At 41.0% G+C, this 22,444-nt stretch overlaps 2 protein-coding genes across 3 annotated transcripts; one reads left to right on the forward strand and one right to left on the reverse strand.

The window, feature by feature from the left end:
• The first annotated feature begins 156 nt into the window (after positions 1 to 156).
• Positions 157 to 8,056, forward strand: LOC146646125 (uncharacterized). Its single transcript, XM_085391650.1, has 11 exons — positions 157 to 304; positions 1,406 to 1,700; positions 2,320 to 2,392; positions 3,847 to 3,951; positions 4,269 to 4,369; positions 4,479 to 4,580; positions 4,754 to 4,880; positions 4,972 to 5,076; positions 5,179 to 5,334; positions 5,460 to 5,581; positions 6,447 to 8,056. The coding sequence occupies exons 1-11, from the start codon at positions 217 to 219 to the stop codon at positions 6,586 to 6,588; spliced, it is 1,416 nt and encodes a 471-aa protein (XP_085247776.1). The 5' UTR covers positions 157 to 216; the 3' UTR covers positions 6,589 to 8,056.
• A 2,888-nt stretch (positions 8,057 to 10,944) lies between these two features.
• Positions 10,945 to 22,444, reverse strand: LOC146646126 (tumor necrosis factor alpha-induced protein 2-like). 2 transcript variants are annotated; one of them, XM_085391798.1, is made up of 12 exons: positions 22,258 to 22,444; positions 19,433 to 19,666; positions 18,518 to 19,163; positions 18,153 to 18,264; positions 17,823 to 17,945; positions 17,142 to 17,236; positions 16,934 to 17,026; positions 16,708 to 16,831; positions 16,486 to 16,605; positions 16,215 to 16,370; positions 14,894 to 15,015; positions 10,945 to 11,120 (listed from the first exon to the last, which is right to left on the reverse strand). In XM_085391798.1, the coding sequence occupies exons 1-12, from the start codon at positions 22,316 to 22,318 to the stop codon at positions 10,979 to 10,981; spliced, it is 2,028 nt and encodes a 675-aa protein (XP_085247924.1). In that variant the 5' UTR covers positions 22,319 to 22,444; the 3' UTR covers positions 10,945 to 10,978. The 2 variants fall into 2 exon arrangements, 1 of the variants encoding a protein (XP_085247924.1); XR_014908830.1 differs by lacking the exon at positions 10,945 to 11,120 and having other exon boundaries at positions 15,638 to 16,370.

A 22,444-nucleotide genomic window follows, 5' to 3' on the forward strand; every position in this document is an offset into this window, starting at 1 on the left:
ATTATTATTACACATTGCATCATTGCTGTTAGGATGATGTCAAATGATGCAGAAACGAAAGCATTTTGTACAGTCGCAGTGATGCTACGGGAAAATCCCTTCGACTGCTTTATAAGCTCCACACCACACAGCGCTGCCAGGAGTGCATTACTGAAACGTGACACTGCATGTGTTCAAGCATCGTCTTTGCTAAAAGAGCGAGCAGTTAAAGTCGATATGAAGAAGATTTTCAGCAGAAAGAAGAAGATTCGGATGAGTGAGGGCAAGAAACCCTTAATAGAAAATAACAACAACATACAAGACGGTAAGAGCGCTTTACTATTATTACTGTGGGAATCCTTCATCTGTATAGTTTATATGTAGCAAGGAATAATAACTGGAATCATCCACGGACTGGCTATTTTATATTTGTTTGAAATAATTGCTATTTATTGATTGATTGTTACTGATAGGCCATTAACTCAGAAATAAAAACTAGTTTAACACACGAGCAGCACAAGCTGTTGCTGAAGCGGCAACAAAGTAACGTTGCAATATTTGCATATCAGCGCAGCTTAGCCTCAGGTATGCAGGGTATTCCCAAACAAACCAGAACAAATATGTCCCAACATGCATTCCCAAGTTAATATCGATAAGTGTCGAGGCTTCCAAGTGCACACTTAAATTTCATCATAAGTGCTGGTTTTACTTCCTCCTATCCGAAAACAAAGCGAATTTTATGTTTGGATATGATTAAGTGAAAAAACATGCACTGTAGCCAGAAACTAGCCACAAGCTACAAGTGGAATGTCAAGATTAAAGGAAGTAGACAATAAGACTCATAACCAATGGCATCAGGTGACTATCACCAATGTTAACACTCTCGAGGCAGGCGTTGCCGATTTGCGACAGTTAAAAACTAACAACCTGATTACCCCACATACATATTTTTATGAGTTTTTTTTTTTACTCAGAAGTACCACTGCAGGACTTGGTTGTGCATCAGCAACAAAAAACTTAATTTGAGCCTGAGAGGGTTAAAACTGACACCTATTAGTCCTTCTCAAAGGGACCAACTCAGTGGTAGACACTGTTGTCTTGATGGAAAAGAAAATCACCTGAGCTCAAATGGAAAGAGCATCAGGAGTAAGGATGAGCTTGATAAATTGCTTAGTCTCTGGCACTTCATTCATTCACAATTACATCACCCAGGCTTTTAGAAGCTGGCAAACTCTGACAGGCTCATTGTCACATATCTTGGCCGAGTCACAGCAAGAATTTTACCTTACCTCGTCTGACACGGCGCCCCTTTTTATCAGAAAAAAAATATATAAAATATAACCCCTTCATTTGGCTTGGATCAAGTCAAAACATGAAACAAATGTAGAGTTCACATGTTTGTTTGTTCTTTCTGGCTCTTTCATAGGACATGACTGTGCAGGTCATGAGTATGAGAACCCTTTGGCCCAGAACTCCTTTAACTCTGCAGAGGAGCAATCCATGCAGAGACAACAAAGCAGCTCACTTATGGATCTCATTCAGTGTCTTGGGGTGTCCTCTGAAAGCCTTTACAACCTCATAGAGGCTAATTTGGGACAACAGAGTGTCATTGCTTGGTCCAACCCTCAGACATTCAATATCCTGAACAAAATGCTCCAGGAGATCAAATCTGTCAAGCAATGCCTGCAACTGATGGACTGGGTCCAACATAAATATCCGAGGTATTTATGTGCCAGCTTACCTTTTTTTGTTTAACTAGCCACATCAGCTCAGTGCTGTTGTGTGCATTTGTACCTTTAAATATAGATTTGGTGAAGATCAAACCAATGACGCACTTGGATGTTAAGCTGGTTGTTGGGTGTGTCTTCCAGCCCAGATGCCAGAATATGCAAATGAGCATTTTGAATGGTCAGTAAGACCTAAGTAACTATATAACAACCAATCTAGTCACCATTCACATACATCTATGAAAACTAGCGTTCAAATTTATAGTTAAGCACAAAAGGTAAGAAAAAATATGAACTATGATCATCACGTCTAGAGCTCTCGGATTAATTCAGTGTGTTATTTCTGTTTTATGTGTTCAAAATTTAAGCATAAATACAGAGATTTGCTATAAAATCCTGGCATATAGCAAACTGGTTCAGTCTGCTTTTATTCATTGTTATTCACAATATCTTCAACCTGTTATTTCAAAAACAGGGAATTAAAATGTTAAAGCAGGTTTCATCATATCAATAGGGAATTAGGATTGAAAGCATTTGTCTCTTGTCTGAATGTTAGCTGTTAACACATGCTGGTGCTCACTTCTGATGTGGGTATTTTCTGGTACTTTCCAAGCAGGGAGTCTGACCAAAAGCTGTTCTGTGAATGGAAAGACAAGGCAAAGGAGAAGCTGCTTCAAAGTGTGCAGGTAAGAATACCAATATAACTTATCATACATTTTATGAGCCAGACAATCTTTGGTGACACACACACACACACACACACACACACACACACACACACACACACACACACACACACACACACACACACACACACACACACACACTGATATCATTCAAGGTTGTTTTCTACACAGCCTCTGTGTAGTTAGGTGTGTCTTTACAAATACTATTTGGTTTTTTTGTTTTTTTTAAAATACCCAAATATCAGGTATATTCAATATAAGCATCAGCATTAAGCATAATTAACCATCAGCAAAATCACAAATAAATTATGATTTTGTGTTTTTCCAAGTCTTGTTCAAAAACATGTATAATCATGTGTTGGTGACACATTTCTAATGCTTCACATTCCTGACACTATTATGCCAAGGTCAAAGCTAGATCATGTCTACAGACACAAAATCAAAACCTTTTCACTACACAAATCACATTTCTCATTTAACATATTGACCCAACTTGTATTTTGAGTTATGTTTGATTAAAAATAATGATGATTAGCAAACGCACACAAACTCTGTTTCCGGATGTTTAGCCTTTTCTCAGATGTAGTGAGAGGTAAGCCAGTGGGACTTCAGTCTCTATCTGTCCCACCTCTCTCAACACTTCTCACGCAGAGGTTGTTATTGTGTGCCAGTGTAAACCACAGCTGTGGGACCAAGTTATTTCCTGGAAGTGTAACACTTTCCCCACAATCCCTTTGGTGGCAGTGTTGCTCTTTGGTTTGAAAGGTGTGATCAACCTCAGGCCTTAACCAGATCAAAGAACAGATGCATAGAAGTAGTTGAGAAAAAAAAAAGCCACAATCTCAGCCCCTGTTCACAAGTAGACTGGCTCATGATCGCCATATAAATGAACTGGAAATGAAAATGTTTCTAAACGCAGTATTTGCATTACTTCATTGAGTCTTCTTTGAATATGAGTTAGTAAGCAAAGTGGTTTATACATTTTAAGTATCTGTAGGAGTCATGCAGGTACTAAAAGTGCTCAAAGTTGACTTGACTTTCTGAAACTTCAGCCCAATCAGATGTCACAAGAAGAAAAGGAACAGAAACACTGTTACAATCATCTGTAAGAAAAACAGGCCAGACAGTAATCTGATATCAACAGCCTGCTGGGAGAAAGTGTCACTCAGTAAGTCTGTCAGATTCCTCAATGACACATTTAAATGAAAGCAACAACGTCCATCCTCTCAGCAGTACAAATGTACAAAATAGAAACCAAACTACTCTGAACCAAAATGGCCACTAGAGTTAACCTCAACTGACATGAGCAAAATTGGCCTCAGGGCTCACTTCATTAAAAATATGCAAAGTTACATTTCTAATTTGGGACATGGTGTTTCCCTGGTAGACTCTCAGATTGTATGCCTGATAGAAAGTAAGCTTACAGTCTACTTCTGTGTCGTTTTTGTCCACAGAAAGAGATCAGAGAGTCGCTGGACAAAATCCTGCAGAATGAGACCGGCATAGCTCCAAACTGCATAGAAGAAGATTATGTTAAACTTTATGTGGACACTATCCAGGTAAGAAAAATGCTCTTCAGCAGGAGCGTCAGATGAGTTTTATATCATAGGTCACATACAGGGCACTTTTTGTCAGTCTAATGAAGTTTATGCATTTAGTCCATGAGTTAGCTGAAAATACAATGTTAACAGTATGTCTCAGTTTTTCTGCATGACAGAGAAATGCTGTTGTAGTAAATGACAGGAATGCTAAAAGTTTTCTGTGAAATTATAGAAAATGTTCTGTTAGATCATTGCAAAGAAAGTTTATTTGAAATTTCTGTTGTAAATAGTGAAAAACTGTTAGTGACCTATCATATCATTTGTCCCTCTTGAAGTGTATTAATGCCGTACCCAGAGAAGCACAAAAACTCCTTCCAGAACTGCACGATGAAGTGCAAGAAATTTGTTTCCAAGAGTTTCGAACATTTGTCAAGAGGTGAGTCTTTATCTTTTCTTCAGAAATAGGTGATTCATCACGTCTGAGATTTTGAGATTTGATGAAACTCATGTTTTTTTTTTCACTGTGTATTCTCTTTGGTTTGTAGGTACAGTGAAGAGCAGTATGTCGATCTTAAAAAATGGGCACAAACTGACAACCCAGAAACAATACACTTCCTCAAAACACTGAAAACATGTAAGGAACTCAGGTGAGTGGTTTCTGTGTTTCTGTGGCAAATGTTAATTCAGTTTCTTTGAGCCCTATAATTGAATCAAAATACTTATTCACCACTGGATATCTACTTGAAGGCTTAACATGCTGTAGAACATGATGATCAAAGCTGATGCCTGTTTTATAAATATTTTATGCTGTTTCTTTCAGGAAGTATGCTCAGACGATTGGTACGGGAGTCACACCTTCTCTTGTCAAAGAAACTGTGGAAACACTGGAGAACCTGGAGCAGTCTACTTTAACATTCCTGATGGAAATTATAACTGTTATTGCAGAGGTATCTATCCATCCTAACCACAGATTAAAAAAAAATATATATATAGGTAAATATATTTTCTTCTATTAATACGACATTTTCTGTCCGGCAGAACCACTTTAAAGATTTCTTCAGATCGGGCAGCAACTTGAACCACTTTGTTTACCGTGTTTACAGTCACTTCCCCACACTGCCCTATGTTATGGATGAGAAAAAAGTAAGAAAATTCCCAGATGTCAAATATACACAAATTTACCTGTAGTTGTTTTTTTAAACCGATTCAGTCAAACTGCATTCATATTGTCTTTATGTGTCTCAGGAGGTGGTGGATGAGGCCTATAAGATCATCGCCCGCACTTATGTCGAACATCTTATAACAAACAAGCAGAGAACCCTGAAGGGCCGATGGGCTCCTAATATTGGTGAACAAATACATGAAGATGCAAACCATCTTCACAAGAGCATTTCACTCTTGGTGAGATCAACAAGTTGCAAACAGTCTGCTTATTGTTATGTGAATGACGTTTTACCAAAAGAGCAACTGGAAAAAAATCTTAACCTTGACATGAATTCCTGTCATACTTTTTTGTGATTTATCAGGCTCCCGGTGTCCACGAGTGGCGCAAGATGATGCTGGGCATCCAAGAGGTGTTGGACTGCACATCCATTGATGCACTGAAGATAATAATGGGACGTCTACAGCAGGACTATTTCAGAAAGAGGTAAAATGATCTCTTACCTGTATCAATACAAACATGTTTACACACCTTCTCAGTAAAGGCCTCAGCCTCTCGCTGATAGGAAAGAGGGTGCTGCATCGATAGCCTCCTTCTGACTGCTCTGACCAGCAGATTTCTGTAGTTTCCTTCAGAGACACAGACTTATTTTCAAACTGTAGTGCAATTTGACACATGCTGGAAATGTAAGTCAAAGTACGCTTCTTCCATGTTATGAGCAAACTATGGGCAACCACAGCAATCTGCTTGCAACCAAAGCAATTGCAAGGACAGGAAGCAACATCCCTGACCAACTGGTTGTGAAACCCATTTTCACCAAGAGACCATGGGATCACTAAGAGCCCTAAGGATTTTTCTTGATATGACTATTTCACTGCTGTAAAACAAATGTAAATATAACTATAGATCATAATTAGGAGCTTCCATAGATAACCTATTTGATCGAGCAGTCAACAGTCTCATTGCTACACTCCCCTTGAAAATGCACACAAATTTGTGCTTCATTCAGTCGTTTTTAGTAACGTCTTACCAGCTTGCACGTGTAAAACACACTTCCCCAGCAGAGCAGCTATATTCTCAATTCGTCAAACATCCCTCATGTCTATTTTCTGGATGCAAACACTTGGCACAAAACAGTTGTGCGCAGTTTAGCTCATCCTTCCAGATGACAGTGTGCAAAGAGGTCATCAAGGAAAACATCTTTTCTAGATGCCTTATTTTATACTTTTAATCTTGTAAATATTGTTCTTCGCTGTATAAAAGAAAAGAAAAACTCTTTTAAATGAATAGACCTGTCTAACAGAATAATTTATGTGTCACTAACTCTGTGGGGTTTCTTCTTTGACTACAGTGAGGACTTCAAGTTCCTGAACAAGTTGCTGAAGTGGAAGGGTCTTTCTAATGGCGATGTCAACGAGGTGCTGGACGCTCTTCCCGGCAGTGAATCCAGACCTATTTGCAGGTCCTGTTTCTCCTGCCTTACCTGCTGGTGACGGCTTAGTTGGGCAACACGGGATGAAGCGCAACAAAAAGATCAATGCTGATTGTTACATGTTTGTTTATGAAACATAAAAAAGACAGCAGGTGGAGTTTGGCTGCGGGAGCATTATAAGCTGTGCAATTTCAAATGGCACAAAAAAGTTTTGGTGAAAGAGCTTTTTAGTGACATTTAGTAGCAGCAAAATGTGTGTTTTTTACTCTTACTCTGTATTACAGTAAACAACAGTAATGGTTGTTTATGTACTTGAATTTGCTTTGTTTACTGAAGTTAGTGAAAGAAATGTTTAGATCATGTTTTTAAAAAATATTTTAATATTTATTACATTTTATTTATGAAGGTACAAACATACATTTCTACAGAGTGAGGCGATTTAAAAGCCCACCTATTATTCCGTTATCTACACTGAGACTGCTCCTGCCTTGTTAATAAACATGCAAAACCTCATTGTCTGATAATGAAGCACAAGCTCCTGGGATTATTTCTACTGCCTAGCAAGCTGTAATATTACAAATTCCATTAAAAATTCTCAAAAAAGGCGACAAATGCTCACACACAGGTCCCGTTTAATGACCCGAAGTAGCAGATGAGTCAGATGAGCATGAGCTGCCTGTGTAAGTCATCACTGCCCCCTGATGGGGACTCACTTCCCCAGCCTGAACTGCAATTTTTGCCACTTCAGCTTTGGCCTCATTTTTCTGCTGTTGACAACTACTTACAACACACACACACACACTTCCTAAACTGCTAATTTTGAACAAGAAAAACAAGGAATAATTAAAAATAGATATGATGAGTGTAAAAATATAACACAGGCTGAATGCAACACAGTTGCTACAGTCCAGGCTGTGAAGTAAAGTTACCACAAAGCTGTAAGAGTGTGCATGTGCAGGTTAATGGAACAGTGAAGGCATAACTGCAGCTGTGTTATTCCCTTAAATGAAAGTGTTGCTTAGATGTAATCTTTGGGCATCTAGAAAAATTGTAGCTTTCTTTCAGTTGTAACCTTTGACCCTGGCTTCTCTGACAGACAGGATGGAAAAACAATATGCCAGGAAATACCTGAGTCTGTTGCTAGAAAGCCATGATCCATAGAGTAAGCAGTCAGCAGACTAGTTGATAGGTTCCTGTAGCGTCTCAAATGTGGCTTATACTGTTTCCAGGACATGGGAATGTATGGTTTTGATGCAGTTTCTTTGTTCTATTTCTGTTGAAGAAACCTGACTTTTGTTGTCCTTAGTAATTCTGAATTTTCTTTGAACTGTGTACTGTTCTTCAGATTATGTGCCTTCTACACAAAATCTCAACGTTCTGAAATTGCTTTTATCTTTACCTGCTACTTTGCGTGAACCTCCTCCATCAGCTCTGGTTTATGGTTTTACGTTTTAAGCCTCTCTGTTCAATGACTTTTCTTCGTGAAAGAAATGATTCTGTACATTCCCACGATCGTTCTGTTGCTAAAGACTGACTGTGATGAATAAACTTCAATTTAAAAACAAATGGCAGTATAGTCTTTGCGCCACCAGCAAACACCACTAGATGGAGACCAACATCACCATAGTAAAATGAGACTTGCTTCGCAGAGCTGGTCCCATGTTGTAGTTTTCATAGGGAGAAAAATCTGACGAATCTTTAGACAAAACAAACAGTAAGTTTATTATGTTTTGTAACACTATGGATATTTAAAGCCATGTGTATACTGTCCATGCATGCATACAGGTCCAGATTCAGAGATGATGACAGACAGGAACATGGACAGGTGATGAAGGATATCGGGCTATATTTGTCATGGTCCTGGGTCGTTGACCCAGCGTTTTGTGTTTATTCTGATTTGTATTAGTTTAGGGGTTAACCTGAAGTTTGGTGTATTGTCAGCCCTACCTGTGTCTGTCCTTGGTGCTCTGTTCATGTCCCCGTGTTGTGTTGTACATCAGTCTGTTTCCTGTTTTATTTTGAAGGCTCGTGTTCTGGATTTCCTGTTCTGTTCTGAAGGTCTGTGTCTGTTGTTATTGTGTTCAGCTTGTCTCCTCCGGTCCCCATGTGTATTAGGTTCAGCTGTTCTTCCCTCCTGTGTGTGATTACCTGATTACCTTGTGTGTGTATATTTAGTGGGTGTCGGTCTGTGTTCGTTGTCGGCTCGTCTGCATTCATCCGTGTGTATCTGCGTTAATCTGCATTCCTCTGTGTTTCTTGGTATCCTGTTCCTTAGTCTGCGTCTCTCTGCTCCGCTCTCCGTTCTGTAGATTTCAGGTTTGCTCTTTAGTTCTCCCAGTTTAGGTTTGTCATTACTCATGCTTCATTGCCTGTTTTTGCCACTGCCACCGTGTAAATAAACTTCACTCGTATCATCAGTTTGCTGCATTTTGGGTCCTCCTTTTCCTCCACTCCACACGGCTCACTCCGCCAGCCGTGACAATATTATTAATCAAACCCTAAATTTCAAGCAAACTTATTTCACTTTGTCATTATTGGATAGTGTGTGTAGAATTCATCCATTTTGGAATAAGGCTGTAGTGTGACGAAATCATAAGGCTGTGAATACTTTCCAGATGTGCTGCAGTGTAACAGTGCCAGAACTCACAGGCAGAGAGGGGCAGATTAGCAAGAAGAAAAGAGAAGACCACAAAAAAAGGAGGGAAAGATTAAGAAATAAGTAAAGCATAACAGGTCATCTTCTTACTGAGTGTCAACCATCATACCTGATCATCTACATCACCTGCAAAGGCGAGATCTGAAGCTTCTATTTCGGCATCTTACAGCACGAACTGCTGTGGACCAAGGCTGTTGTCCCAGGCCGTAACAGGCTTCAGAGTATATTGACCCATGCAGGTTCCTGCTTTATTTTCATGGGGGAAAAAAAAAAATCCCCCCTCGCTCTTCTATTTTTTCAAAAATCTTGCCCTTTTAACAGAAAAAGTTAAAAGGTCAAAAGATATTGATAAAAACAACAAACTGTCAGACTGTGGAGGTCAGAGTGTCATAGCAGGAAAGCACCATGGAGTTTCTTATCAGCCTGGTTATTCCCAGTCCAATTCATCACTAGATCCTTTAATGAGTTCGCTTTCCTTTACTCCCTCTGCCTCTCATTGGGAAATTTTTTACTGTGACCTCCTCCCCCCTGACTAGGCGACATCCCACGTCCTGCAGTTATGACACACTTTCAGGACAAAAGCCGCATTTTGAAAATAGTTTCCTTCAAGACATGCTCCCCCAGCTCATTAGCTACAAGTATATAAACAATGACTAAATAAACTGGGATTCATTGAGCGTGCCAATGATTTCCCAGAATTGTTCAAAGCTGCTGGAGACACGGAAGAGCAATTCCTCTCTGGGTGGATGAGTATTGTTAATACTCCCTTGATGAACGGCTCATTAAATATAATCTTTAAAGCCATGTAACCTTGGACTTCACAGGATTTCTTAAAAGACTTCCTCAAAGATCCATGGGTTTCATGCAAGATAATTTCTTAGAAATATCAGATGATTCCTTATATGATTCAATAAATAAACCTCTAAGAAGGAGAGTTGTAGATTTACACAAGCTGGGAAGATCTTTTAGAACCATTTCTGAACTATTAATGGCTAACTTCCCTCCATGCTACCTTGATCATAGCCTCTCCTCCTCCATGGTTTTGGTGGAGATAGCTGCTGTAGGGTTTGTCCATAATGCTGCATTACCTATCAAGCTATAGTGTTCACTTGTAACCTGCAGTTATCATTCTTATGATTTTTATAATTAACACATGTTGATACTTATTATAGACATTAACTGTAACTCCATTCCCTGTCTGTTGCCAGTACTATTGCTGTTTTTTCCACATACTATAAACCCTACAGTCAGTTTACATGTGGATCATCTACTAAACAGAGTAAACAGTAAAAACAAATTGAGCTGGTTTTTGCACATTTATTAAAAAAACTCAACTTACATCTATTTATGTACATGAGACATGTATAATTCTCTGTAATACAATATAGCATAAAATACAACTTATGAAAAAACTAGACTTTAATATCATTGTAGTTTTTAAACAAAACGACATATAATAGAACGGCACTGACCTGTTTGTAAGTGTGTAAAAACAGACTCTTGCATACTTATTCACAGTTTCTATGAAATGCACAAAAATTGCCAGCATGAATGTAAAATCTAGCTTATGTATACAATAACATACAGTAACTACAGCAAGCATTCACCATCACAGAGTCCGCGTATAATCGGGATTTCAGTCTAAGTAGCATCTGAAGGTTTTTCCCTGGCATTCACTCTGTATGTCTTTACAGAGATAGACTGTAACACAATATAATACACGATAATATTGCTGCTGTGCAACCAAACTCTCAGTCAGTGATACTCTAAGAAGCAAATGTGCGGCTCATCTCACTTAAACTTTGGAGAAAAACTTCCGGGTTCCAGGATCAGCACGGCTCTCTTTCAGTGTGTCTGACAGAGTGGTTTTGACGATTTTCCTGTCGGCTTTGGAGATGTTTGTCTTGAGTTTGAGCAGAGCCGAAACATGTTTTTCACTGTTGGTGACAGAAAGAAGAAAGGGTTTTAAAAAAGTGACGTAAAGTCAGAGACTGTGAAAAAAGGATTGTCATGTGAAAGCTGCCACATTTGATATAGAAAAAAAATATATAAAGAAATTGAGCTTTTTTTTTTAGCTAAATATAATCTGCAATGTTTTATTTCACTTTCAACATAAGAATAACAGCAGAAGTTCTAACTTCACTGATCCCGTCTAAACTTGTGTTTCATTGCCATGTTATGTCTTTTTCTGTCTGCCCCTGACACACATCCTTCCTGCAAACACTGAAAGCTGTCAGTAACACATCACCATCATCTAAACTGCTGAGAAGAGGGGAGATGGAAAATGTGACTCAGTCCACCTCTGTTGGAAATGTGACAATAGGTGGAACTCCTACTGCTGAAATGGATCCGTGCCTGAAATGCATGTGATTCTCCATGTGATGGCAAAACCCATGGTCACACTCTACAGTTGGTAACTCTCGTGTATTTTTATTTCTTCATTTGAACACAATAACACACTTTAGTTTCCAATAAGTTTATTGATTGGTTTAAGCACATTCGTTCAATTTGTAAGCGCACATTTAGTTTACTTATTGTGACATGGGACCCTGTAACACACACACACAGTCTCGAAAGTGAAAGGAACAGTTCTTTGTTTATGCACACACTCCTCACTCTGTGTCACACACACACGTCTCATGTCAGCTCTCACTGCCAAACAGAACACACAGTTATTGAAACAGTCAGGCACACCTGTTCTTCCTGCCTGCGCACCGCCCTGCGAGCTCACTGTGTCACTCCTCCGCTGCAGCAGGCCAGAAACCACACCTCCCCCACACACCCCCACCGCCCGACTGAGGCCAGCCGAACGTACACCCCCGCGAGCAGGAGAGGAAATCGGCCACAACCACCAAAAGTTAGGTGTGAACAGCAGCGGCTCCCCACAGAGAGCCTGTTTTAGCTGCACAAACGCCACCTGGCACTGGACCAGATCGGGGGCACCTTTCCTGGTGAGATCGGTCAAGCGGCTGGCCAGGTCCGCGAACCTAGGCACAAACCGGCAGTAGTAGCCTGCCAGCCCCAGGAGACGTCCCACCTCCTTTTTGGTCTTCTGGCGCAGACAGGATGCAATCGCTGCTGTTTCCTCCACCTGCGGACGCACCTGCCCGTGACAGACTCCCCAACCTGTGCAGTTTTGCTCTCAGGTCCAGCACGTACTGAATCTCATTTTTCACGGGGCTCGACCCTTTCTCCCAGTTTTCTTTAATCAGGTCGAGCACCTTCTATGGCTGTCTGCTCTACAGCAACTCAAAGGAGAAAATCCTGTGGAGGTCTGGGGTACCTCCCTCACTGCAAACAGAGGGTCTAACCAGCGATCCCAATTGCGTTCATCCTCATGTATGAACTTATGAATCATGGACTTTAAAGTCTTGTTCAGCCGCTCCACCAGCCTGTCAGTCTGAAGGAGGTAGACACTGGTCTGAACAGATTTAATGCCCAGTAATTTTTATAGCTCCTTTAGTGTGCGAGACATGAACGCCGTGCCCTGGGTGGTCAGTATTTCTTTTGGAATACCGACCTGGGAGATGACCTTAAACAGGGCTTGCGCACACTTTTCTGCCTCCTCCCCCCAGAGTCAGTGTTAGATGACCCCACGTCTCATCCCCGCATACTGCCCCAGCAAGCTATGTAACCCTGGCCAATTAGTTGGTGTCCAAAATTAGGGGATGCAACAGGCGCTGACCAACTGCTGCCTTTACCCCTTGCGTTTTGCCCTTGTATTGTAGCAGAAGCGGCACCACAGGATACTTGTGTCCCCATACACACATTTCACCTCCACCCATTCTGCTTCCAACGCCCCAGGCTGAACCAAGCTTTGGTGGACCAGGATCTGCGTCCAGCCCGAGTCCACCTTCTTGACACCTTACCGGAATGTGCTACGTACCTCCGGGACCAGGGGCGGGTGCTGTAGCCCCGGCGACGCTGGACGCGGAACACCCGTCCCAACTCATTGGACATTCCCGCAGTAGGTGCCCCGGCCACACACACTTCCAGGACTCTGTGCGGCTCCCCGTGGCTCAGAAGCGCGGCCCCGTGGCCGTCGGGCAATTCTGGGCCACCGGCCTAAAGCAGCGCTGTGAAGGGGTTTGTGGGACCCCACACGCCGGCGCCTAAACTCAGCGTTTGATGAGCTCCGCCGTGTAGCCTCCGGTCTGGTGGCAGGTGATGGAAGCGGACCCAGTGGGCAGTGGCCTCGGCCAGCCCCTCAAAAAACACTGCTCGAGGACCACGAAGTTCAGCACACACGCCTCCTCCAGTGATGGCCCTGAACGTAGCCCCGGACTAGGGCTGGGTATCGTCACTGATTTCTAGAATCGATTCAATTCCGATTCACAAGGTCCCGAATCGATTCGATTCGATTCAATTCAATTCGATTTGAATCTGGGAAATTTTGACAGTCAGAAATATTATAATTCAGATCAGTACATTTACATATTTTTGTATCTATAAAAAGGAAGCTGACACACGCAAGACTTTATCAAAGGTGTGGGCGTCACAGCAGATGCCTTTGTGTCAAAGTAGCTGAAGATAAAACACAGAAAAACATGAAGGCGAGTTTCCTGGCCTGGGATTTTATAAAAATATTCTGCAGTACATCAAAAACGAAAGAAAACCATTAATCAACACATGAACATTACCTCTGGAGTTACAGCGGTTTTATTAGAGACACGACTAAGCGTTTTGCATTTTGCATCATTTTAAAAAGTTTACATTTGTTCAGTATTGAACGGCAGAAATGAGGTTTTCTTTCCGGAAGAATGTAAAAGGGAAAAAAAACGTCGGCCGACAGCGCTGTAAACAACGGTAGAGTTGTGCGTAACAAGCAAGCGAATAATGAAGAAAACAGATTTTTAGACGGGAAACTGTTGTTGAAGAGAGGGGGGGGGAGGGGGGGAGAGCTGTGCATCGTGGTGGAAGCAAAACAGTAAAAGTCAGAGTGAATTCATGACGATGTTTATGTGAAGCGTAGTTTGGATCTTCTTTTGCTGCTGGTTCAGTCAATATTGTTCGGAGAGACATCAAACTAACAGCTTTAGAATCAGCGCATGAAGGGCGTGAACACAAAGCGCCGACCCGCCGAAACATCAGAATCAGCGAGCTGTCAGCTTTCAGCCCCGACTGTGAGAAGGGCGACATCTAACTGATTCTGATCTGCGGGTTGCGCTGTGTGTTTAAGTCTTTGTGCAGAATCCGTGTTCCTGCTCTCATTTACTGTCTTAGCTGTTTGGTGGTTCTTGAAATTTTGTGAGATTTCACCAGAGATTCTGGCATTTCGGGCAAAATAAATTTATATTAAAAAATTGATTCAGGATTTTAATGAATCGATTTTACGTTATCCAAGCCAGAATCGATTTTAATCGATAAATCGATTATAAAAACCCACCCCTACCCCAGACCTTTGCTAAACTGAAGACCAGAACAAGACAGTTTGGTTTCTGGTGCCACATTTGGAAAAAACTCTCCTTTTAACTCTAATTAACAAGAATTATTGACTTCATCTACTCACAGCTGCTGCTGCTTCTCTCATGCCAGCATGTTTTATTTAGTTCTCTGTTTCAGTGCACTATCAGTGAAACTGGTAATGTAAAATAGAAAGGCAGCACATCTACTTTCAGCTCATGTTAGTTCCCATGAATGTAGCTCATCCTGCTCACAAGATATATCTGATACCAATTAAGATGTTTCGCTCAGTCAGCTTCCTGTTTACCTGAGGTCGGGATAAGCAGATCCCAGTGAAACGATTTGCATCTGTATGGCAGGAATATCTTGGAGTTTTAGCACTTCTGCAATCTTGGTCAGGATTTCCTTTAACCAGTCTTGTTTGGATCCCTGTGAAGACAAATCAGCGACGTCAGTTTAGTCTGCAAGTTTCCCCAAACTGTAATCAGCATAGCTGCTGTTTTTGGAAATAATGATGTTTTTTCTTCTGGAGTAATTGCACTGGAATTTTAAGCTAGCTGGGCAGTAAATGTGAATTTTAAATTCTTTCAGTTACACAGGCTGAAAATTTGCTCCAGTCCTGTACTGCAATGGCAAAGGATTCATTTTAGCTTATTATAATCCCTGTATCATAATAGTGACCCCCTCCCACTCCTTGTCCTCTCATCATTCCAGATCCAATATCTATTGAGAAATGTCTTTTTTCTATTTCTTACTGATTTTTCTTTTTATTCACTTGATTTTAAAAGTATAACCAAAGTAAGAGGGTAAATTTCAAAACTTAAATACAGCCCGTCAACGGTTCTTTTAGTGTAGTTAGTTGAATTTGTGACTAAGGTTGTTCGCCTCATTCCGCTTCCTTGGTACCACCAACACCCAGGTCCTCAAGTGGGAGCCCACCATCACCTCCGTCATAAGGCCCAGCAGAGGATGTACTTGCTGAGGCAGCTGAAGAAATTCAACCTGCCAACAACACTGCAATCATTGAGTCCATCCTCATCTCCTCCATTACCGTGTGGTATGATGGAGCCACCATCAGGGACAAACAGACTGCAGCGTGTTGTGTGCTCTGCTGAGATGGTGATTGGCTGCAGACTCCCATCTCTGCAGCACCTGTACACCTCCAGGACACTGGGGCGTGCAACTCGGATCACAGCTGACCCTTCTCATCCTGGACACAGCTTGTTCGACCTGCTCCCCTCAGGCAGAAGAACAGTTTCTTCCCCTCTGCTGTTGGACTCATGAACAATAACCATATGACTGTTCCCACCACAAACACATGACACTATACTGTGTTCTGTGCATCTGTTCCATTTTTGCACTGATCATCACCTGCATACATGTATATATCAATCTGCTTAGCACTTTTAATTTAAATTTTTATGTTTATTTAAGCGTTTGTCTCACAGTATGTTTTGCAATAAGTACCACAGCAATTTCCTAATGTTGTAAACCTGCTCAACATTTGACAATAAAACCCTTTCTGATTCTGATTCACCCTGTCAAACAATGTTTTGCTGATCAGTGTTTGTGCTTGATTGATTTAATTTGTGTCTCAGTTAAAGTGTGCATTAAAGATCAAGTCTCACCATTTTGGCAAACAGCTCGTGCAGTTTCTCTCCATTTTCTTGCACAGTCTCGTAAGCCTTCTGCTGCTGATTGCTGTCCTTCAGTTTGACCTCTCCTTTCAGGAGACTCTGGACATATTCCACTGTCATTTCCTGGTAAAGCCGACCAATCAGCTCCTGAATTTAAACCAAGTATTTAAGTAGTCAGAGCGCATCATAATCCTTTTACTAAAAAGGTGGCAATGAAGGCAATAATGGCCATTCAGTCCATTATAAAGTTTCCTCCTTTTACCTGGTAAGAGGACTGACTGGAACCCTGAAGTTCTTGAAGCTCGTCTTCAGTGCTGTTCAGCAGCTTCTCAAACGTGTTCTTCTTCAGCCAGTCACTGGTTCCCACCTTCTGGTAGTGTGGCTGTGTGAGGAACAAATAACACATTGTTTTAAAATCTTTGATTAAAACATGTTAGGATTTAATCCTGAGGATTATTGATATCTGCAGTTGTAAAGAACTTACTTTGAGGATCTTGTGCACAGGGGTTAATAAATAAGTGTGGGCAGACTGTTTCATCTCAGTCAGGACCTGCAAACAGTTTTCCCGCACATTCTCTGGGAACAGATCGTGCTTCTCAAAGAAGTCCCTTTAGACAGACCACACAGGACACATTAGCTCACAGTGAAGTATTCTCCTTTTATGATGAAGTTAAAATCTGAATTTCCATCTAACTGGATCAGAAACAAACCTGAACTGTTCGACACAGCTGAGGTTTGCCTTTATGAAAGCTTTGCTGTGCGGTTTGTTCTGCCTTATGATGTCTTCATGAAACTCTTTATACCTGCAGAAGATTAAGAACAGCTTTCACTTTTATTATCTTGTTATTACCAAACGTAAAACTAAAATGTATTTTCAAATTTAAATATTTAAAAGACAGCCTTGTGAAGCCTTGTTACCTCTGCATGAAGTCTGTCAGGTTGGATGTTATTTCCTGGGCCTTGTGTCGGTCTCTTACAGTTATATGTGCTGATGTCACCATGCCGTTGATAAACTGAAGACAAATGGATTGACAAATCAGTGGCAGTTTTAAGTTCTCAAAGCACTTTACACAGCAATGCACTTCCATCATTTTCAGATCCAGTTAAACACCAGGAACCAAACCCAGTGCTTTACAATGTTAGTGACAAACCCAAGTGATTAAACTACGGAACCATGGGAGGGTTTGAAACTGTGACTCTGATCCGACAGTAAATACGTTTCTATAAATGACCCAAACAAAAATAATTGTCTTCCTTGTTTGTAAATCTTTTTCTCAAAGTTTCTCAAAGTCTTTTTCAGTTTGGTTAATATGTGCAGCAGGCTGGAAAATATTTGTCGGCACTTCTTAAGTGTTCTACAGTGAATAACAGAGGAAATGTGATGTCAAAACAATGTTACGTCAATATTTAACCACAACATAGCAATTTATTCAAAGCCTCTCATCATGGTCAACAATTAGAAGTCAACAAATGCAGGACTCACTATAAGGATCCTTGAAGTTGGCCACCACAAGTGACACCTTTCACATTGTATTAATACATTTTCATAAAAGCATCGATTTCAGCCTTTTTAATAACAAGTTTATGCAGCAACTGTACCTGGATGACATCATAGGCCACAGGACTGGCGTAGCAACCATCATCTCTTGTCGGCTCCTTTCCTTGATCCCACTCTTTCTTTGCTTCATCCAATACTCGGCCAATATAAATCATCAGGTCGCTCTAAACACACAACAACACACAGCTGCCAGTTTTAAACCGCTTTCATGTGTAAAGATTTAATTACTGACAGTAATAATTACATCTACAATATTATGTTCAAAAAAATTAAATCAACAACTCTTTGATGCTTGTCTTGCACATCTCACTTTAAGCCCTGCAATGACCATACTGATTAACTGGATACACGCCTCAGATACACTGTGTTACCTGTTGTTTGCTGAGGTACTGCTCCTCCAGAGCTTTCAGTAACTCGTCAGGAAGCAGGTTTCCCAGCGCTTCAGTATTGATATTACTGGCCAGCTCAGCTTTTTCAAGGATTCTGGTACACAGAGCAGATAACACATGAGTTTCTATAAACAACCCAAGTTGTGTTTAGTCTACAAAAATGGCATTTTATTTAGCACATTAAGAAAACAAGAAATTAGCTGTTACATTTGTATTATTATTCACTATCTGTAATTGCTCAGGTATTTATTCTTCTAAAAACAATGAAGGACCTCACACTGACAGACATCCTCATGTTTAGTCACAGAAAGATGCTGCTTCAAACAATAATTGAACTGGTGGCTTACTCTGGATAAAACTCCTTCACCCATCGCAGGAGGAAGCTGCAGTCCTTGTCATCCAGAACAAAGTCTGCAATCTGTTTGAGTCTTGCGCTGAAAGTTTGATGGTACTGTCTTGCATAAAAGTTACAGATGTCCATCTCTGGTGGGTAGCAGTTGTTCACAATCTCCACCACCCACTGCAGGTCCTCCTTCAGCTGTTTGCCCATGGACTGGATGTCTGCCTGGATCGAGGACTGGTTCACCTGATCACCAATGAGGCTCGATGGGTTCTCCAAACGACTATACACTAATTCATGAAGCACTTTGTCATGGTGCTCCTTCCACTTCTTGGGCCTCCAGGCTGGTGGCGTCCGGCATATTTGTCCCCACAGCTGGTCCTGCTCTTCCTCAAGGTTGATGGCTTTCACTGCTGATATCAAAGCAAACACCTCTTCCTCACAGCTGAGAGAAAGACTCTGCTGCACGGTCTGCTCTAAACGCTTTTCAAGGGCTTCATAGTCTGCAGCAAGCTTTTTTACTGCTTCCTCGTGAGCTTTGAGTGCATCAGCCTCTGTTATCTCTCCAAACAGATGTTTCTCCCTGTCTATCAACAGTTGAGCGGCTTCGAACAGGTTTTGTCCTTCAAGGCATTCCTCAAAAGTAGGAGTCACTGGTGGAGAAAAACAAAGATAAATAATCTTCAAACAGTTCATATTTCTCCTAAAATAAGGTATTTAACATTTCTGGAAGAAATGGAGAACCTTATTTCTGTAACAGAGGTGTTTTTCACACATCAGCACTATTTTCCACAAAATTTTGTGGAACAACCGTAACATCAATTTCCTTTCTTTTTTTAATATGTCACACAAAACATAATTTAGTTGAGATACAGAGGGTTAACAGGAAATAGCTAATAACAGCTGGATGTATGTCACCTACCAACTGGCCGCTCTTCTTCAGTAGGTGATTGGTGTCCATCAGTAGTGGAAGGACCGTTGTCGCTGGGTTGACCTGTGGGGCTTCGCCAGAACTTTTTAAACCATTTTCCTCCAGCTCTTAAAGTTTGTTCAGGGGAACTGTTGGACGTGCCTGTTGTGGATGAACCTGACAGTGTCCGCATTCTTCTCCAGGTTGTAAAACGTGACCAACAGGCCAAGAAAGGTGCTGAGAAATCTGCAATTTAAAAAAAAACTGTTTTAATATACATTTTTTTAATATGATTGGCATAAACGAAACATTTTAGCCTTGTGTATAGCATGACCGTGAAATTAAAAATAGATTAAACCATAAATCTGCAATATGTACATTGTCATAATACATAATAATCAATAAATAAATACATTGAATTGCTTTGAATTCCAATAAGATTACATAAAGAACAAGTGAAACTGTCATGTTTCATGCAGGAAGGAAGATGAAAAAACACTTTTTACAGAACAACACATTTAAAAATGAGACATAAACAACATCAGCCCTAACACAACAAAGAAAACTACTGACATCATCCAATCGAATTACAACAATACACCAAAGTAAGTCTGTAAAAAGTATTTTTGTGGCCAAACAAACTATCCACATGATATATATCTATAAAGAACATAAAACATCTTTCAGATTCTACGTCACAGTCACTGCTTTGAAAGTAACTGCAGCTGCTGTGAGCTTTTATGCCTAACGAGACAAGCTCCTCCTGCTCAGACGATGTAGGGAAATTTCAGAGAGACCCACAGAGCCACGCATGCAATCCCTCCCCTTCCAAAGCACACAGACACACACAGACACACACGCACGCACGCACTTAACCAGATTATTTGCAGGTCAGAAAGTCTCGGTGCGTAGTATGCTTTGGATGGCACTGACAAATAAAGAGTTTTGCTTTTGTTTGGTGACTCAGTGAAACATCGAGCTGACTGTTATGACAGACAAACATAAAAGCAAATGAAATAAAATGTTTGAAAACAAATCTGAACAAGTACTAAAATGATTTTTCTTTCTGCCAAATGATGTATCCTTGCAATTTTCTGTTGTTACAGCAGCATTCAGGACCAGAATAACACACTAATGCAGTCACAAAAGTAAATGATGCTTTAACTTGGTTTGGGTATCAGTTAATTATTAAAGGTTCATTTGTACATGTGAACAGACTCTTTAGATCTGTTATTTTGTTTTAATACAGAAAAAGTCCAGTATGACTTACTTACTTATTTTGGTTTCATATTGTTCTTTCTGGTGTTTACATTGCATCTTTTAAACAACTGACATCCACTTTGACCTTTCTGCTGCTGTGTGGATACACACTGCAGGTATATCTTTTACTAAGTCAAACAAACATTTATCCAGGCCTGAGTTACAGAGGGCTGCAGTCTACACAGAGACACCCAGATCTCTCTCTCCCTAGCTCTTCCAGTATAGGGCACTGAGCTGTTCCTGGGTCATCCAGGAGAATCTCTCCAGTGTAGGGGTGTGCCTGAGAGCCTTATCCCAGCTGGATATGCTTGAAAGCTCTCACCTAGGAGGCTCCCTAGTCACATATCCACACCAGTGGCTGCTTTCCATGTGGAGGAGCAGCAGTTCTGAGATTCTCACCCCATCTCTAAGTGAAAGTCCCCCTACCCTCTTAGAAAGGTTATTTCCAGCATTTGTATCCACAGTCTCATGTTTTTGGTCCCTACCAAGAGCTCTTGGCCATTAGTGAGTGTAGGAACATAGACCAGCTAAATGTCACCATTTAATTTAAGACAAAAAATACAAAAAAAACCCCACCCACATTATCTGTAAAAAAGGTGCTTGCTCAGGTAGTCCAGCAGGTCGTTTACCAGTTGGAAGGTCTGCGGATTGATCCCTGGCTCCTCCAAACTGTGTGTGGAAGTATCCTTGGGCAAGATACTGAACCCTGAGTTAATCCTGATGCATTCATCAAAGTGTTAGTGTGTTCATGACTGAGACTTTGGCATCAAACACCATTTCTGCAATTTGTATGAGTCCTACAGTCCTGTCAAAAGGACACAGTGGACTTCTATGTTGATGCCACATTAGTGGCGGTTGGGCAAACAGAGTACACAGACTTTCTGTTCAAATTAAAAGGAACAACAGCTTGGTCAGGCAGAAAGGATTTTACTCAACATTGTGGAAGAGGTGCCAGGAGATGAGTTGGAGCAAGGCAGGATCAGAGCGCTCTGAAGGCTTTAAGTATTATGATGTCTAGATGGAGAAATGACAACAACACATACACGCACAAACCCCTGCGTAGGCTCCTCTAAACCCTTTAGCTCCTTGCTCTGTTGCGCTATATAAACACCAGTCCATTTAAGATGCCTTTCTTTCTTGATCCTGATCTGGGAGATGTAATTATTGGACTAACAAAAAGAAAACGACAAGCACACACTCGTACACTTTGGGAGGAAATCCACGCAGGTGCAGGAAGAACATGCAAACGCTCCACATGAAGGCCCCGCTTGTTGCTGTAGAGCGCTAACCACTAAAGTGAGGCACAAAAGGTCAAAACCAGTTTTGTTTTCTTGCTCTGGTGTTTTTTCAGATCTAAGGCAATTGTTCTTCCCCTTCAAGACCCTCTATGATTTCATACAAAATTGCAACAGCAATTGAGAAACATTCAAAGTGTCTCTTTTGCAATTTAAATGACTTCAACTGATTTTTATAGTAACATTTTTGTCAGTTAAAAGTGTCAGCCACATTCGACCTGTGTGGTTTTTACTGCCTATAACTTAAATTTCCTGCTGTGATGCAGTAACAGTTTTTCTTACCCTTCACTCTGCAGGATCTGCAGGATCTGCGGGGGAAGCAGCGGGGAAATGTCGAACACATTTTCCTTAATGCAGCAACTAACAGTCGTGTCTCAGCAGCAGTGATGGGAATAACGGCGTTACTTTTTTCACTAATGAGTAATCTGGGTTACCGTCACTAACAAGAAAATGCAGTGCGGTTGCGTTA

Source organism: Rhamphochromis longiceps, linkage group LG19, assembly GCF_057381845.1.
Source record: "Rhamphochromis longiceps isolate RC_006_pf linkage group LG19, R_longiceps_female_GT1.1, whole genome shotgun sequence".
NCBI lineage: Eukaryota > Metazoa > Chordata > Actinopteri > Cichliformes > Cichlidae > Rhamphochromis > Rhamphochromis longiceps.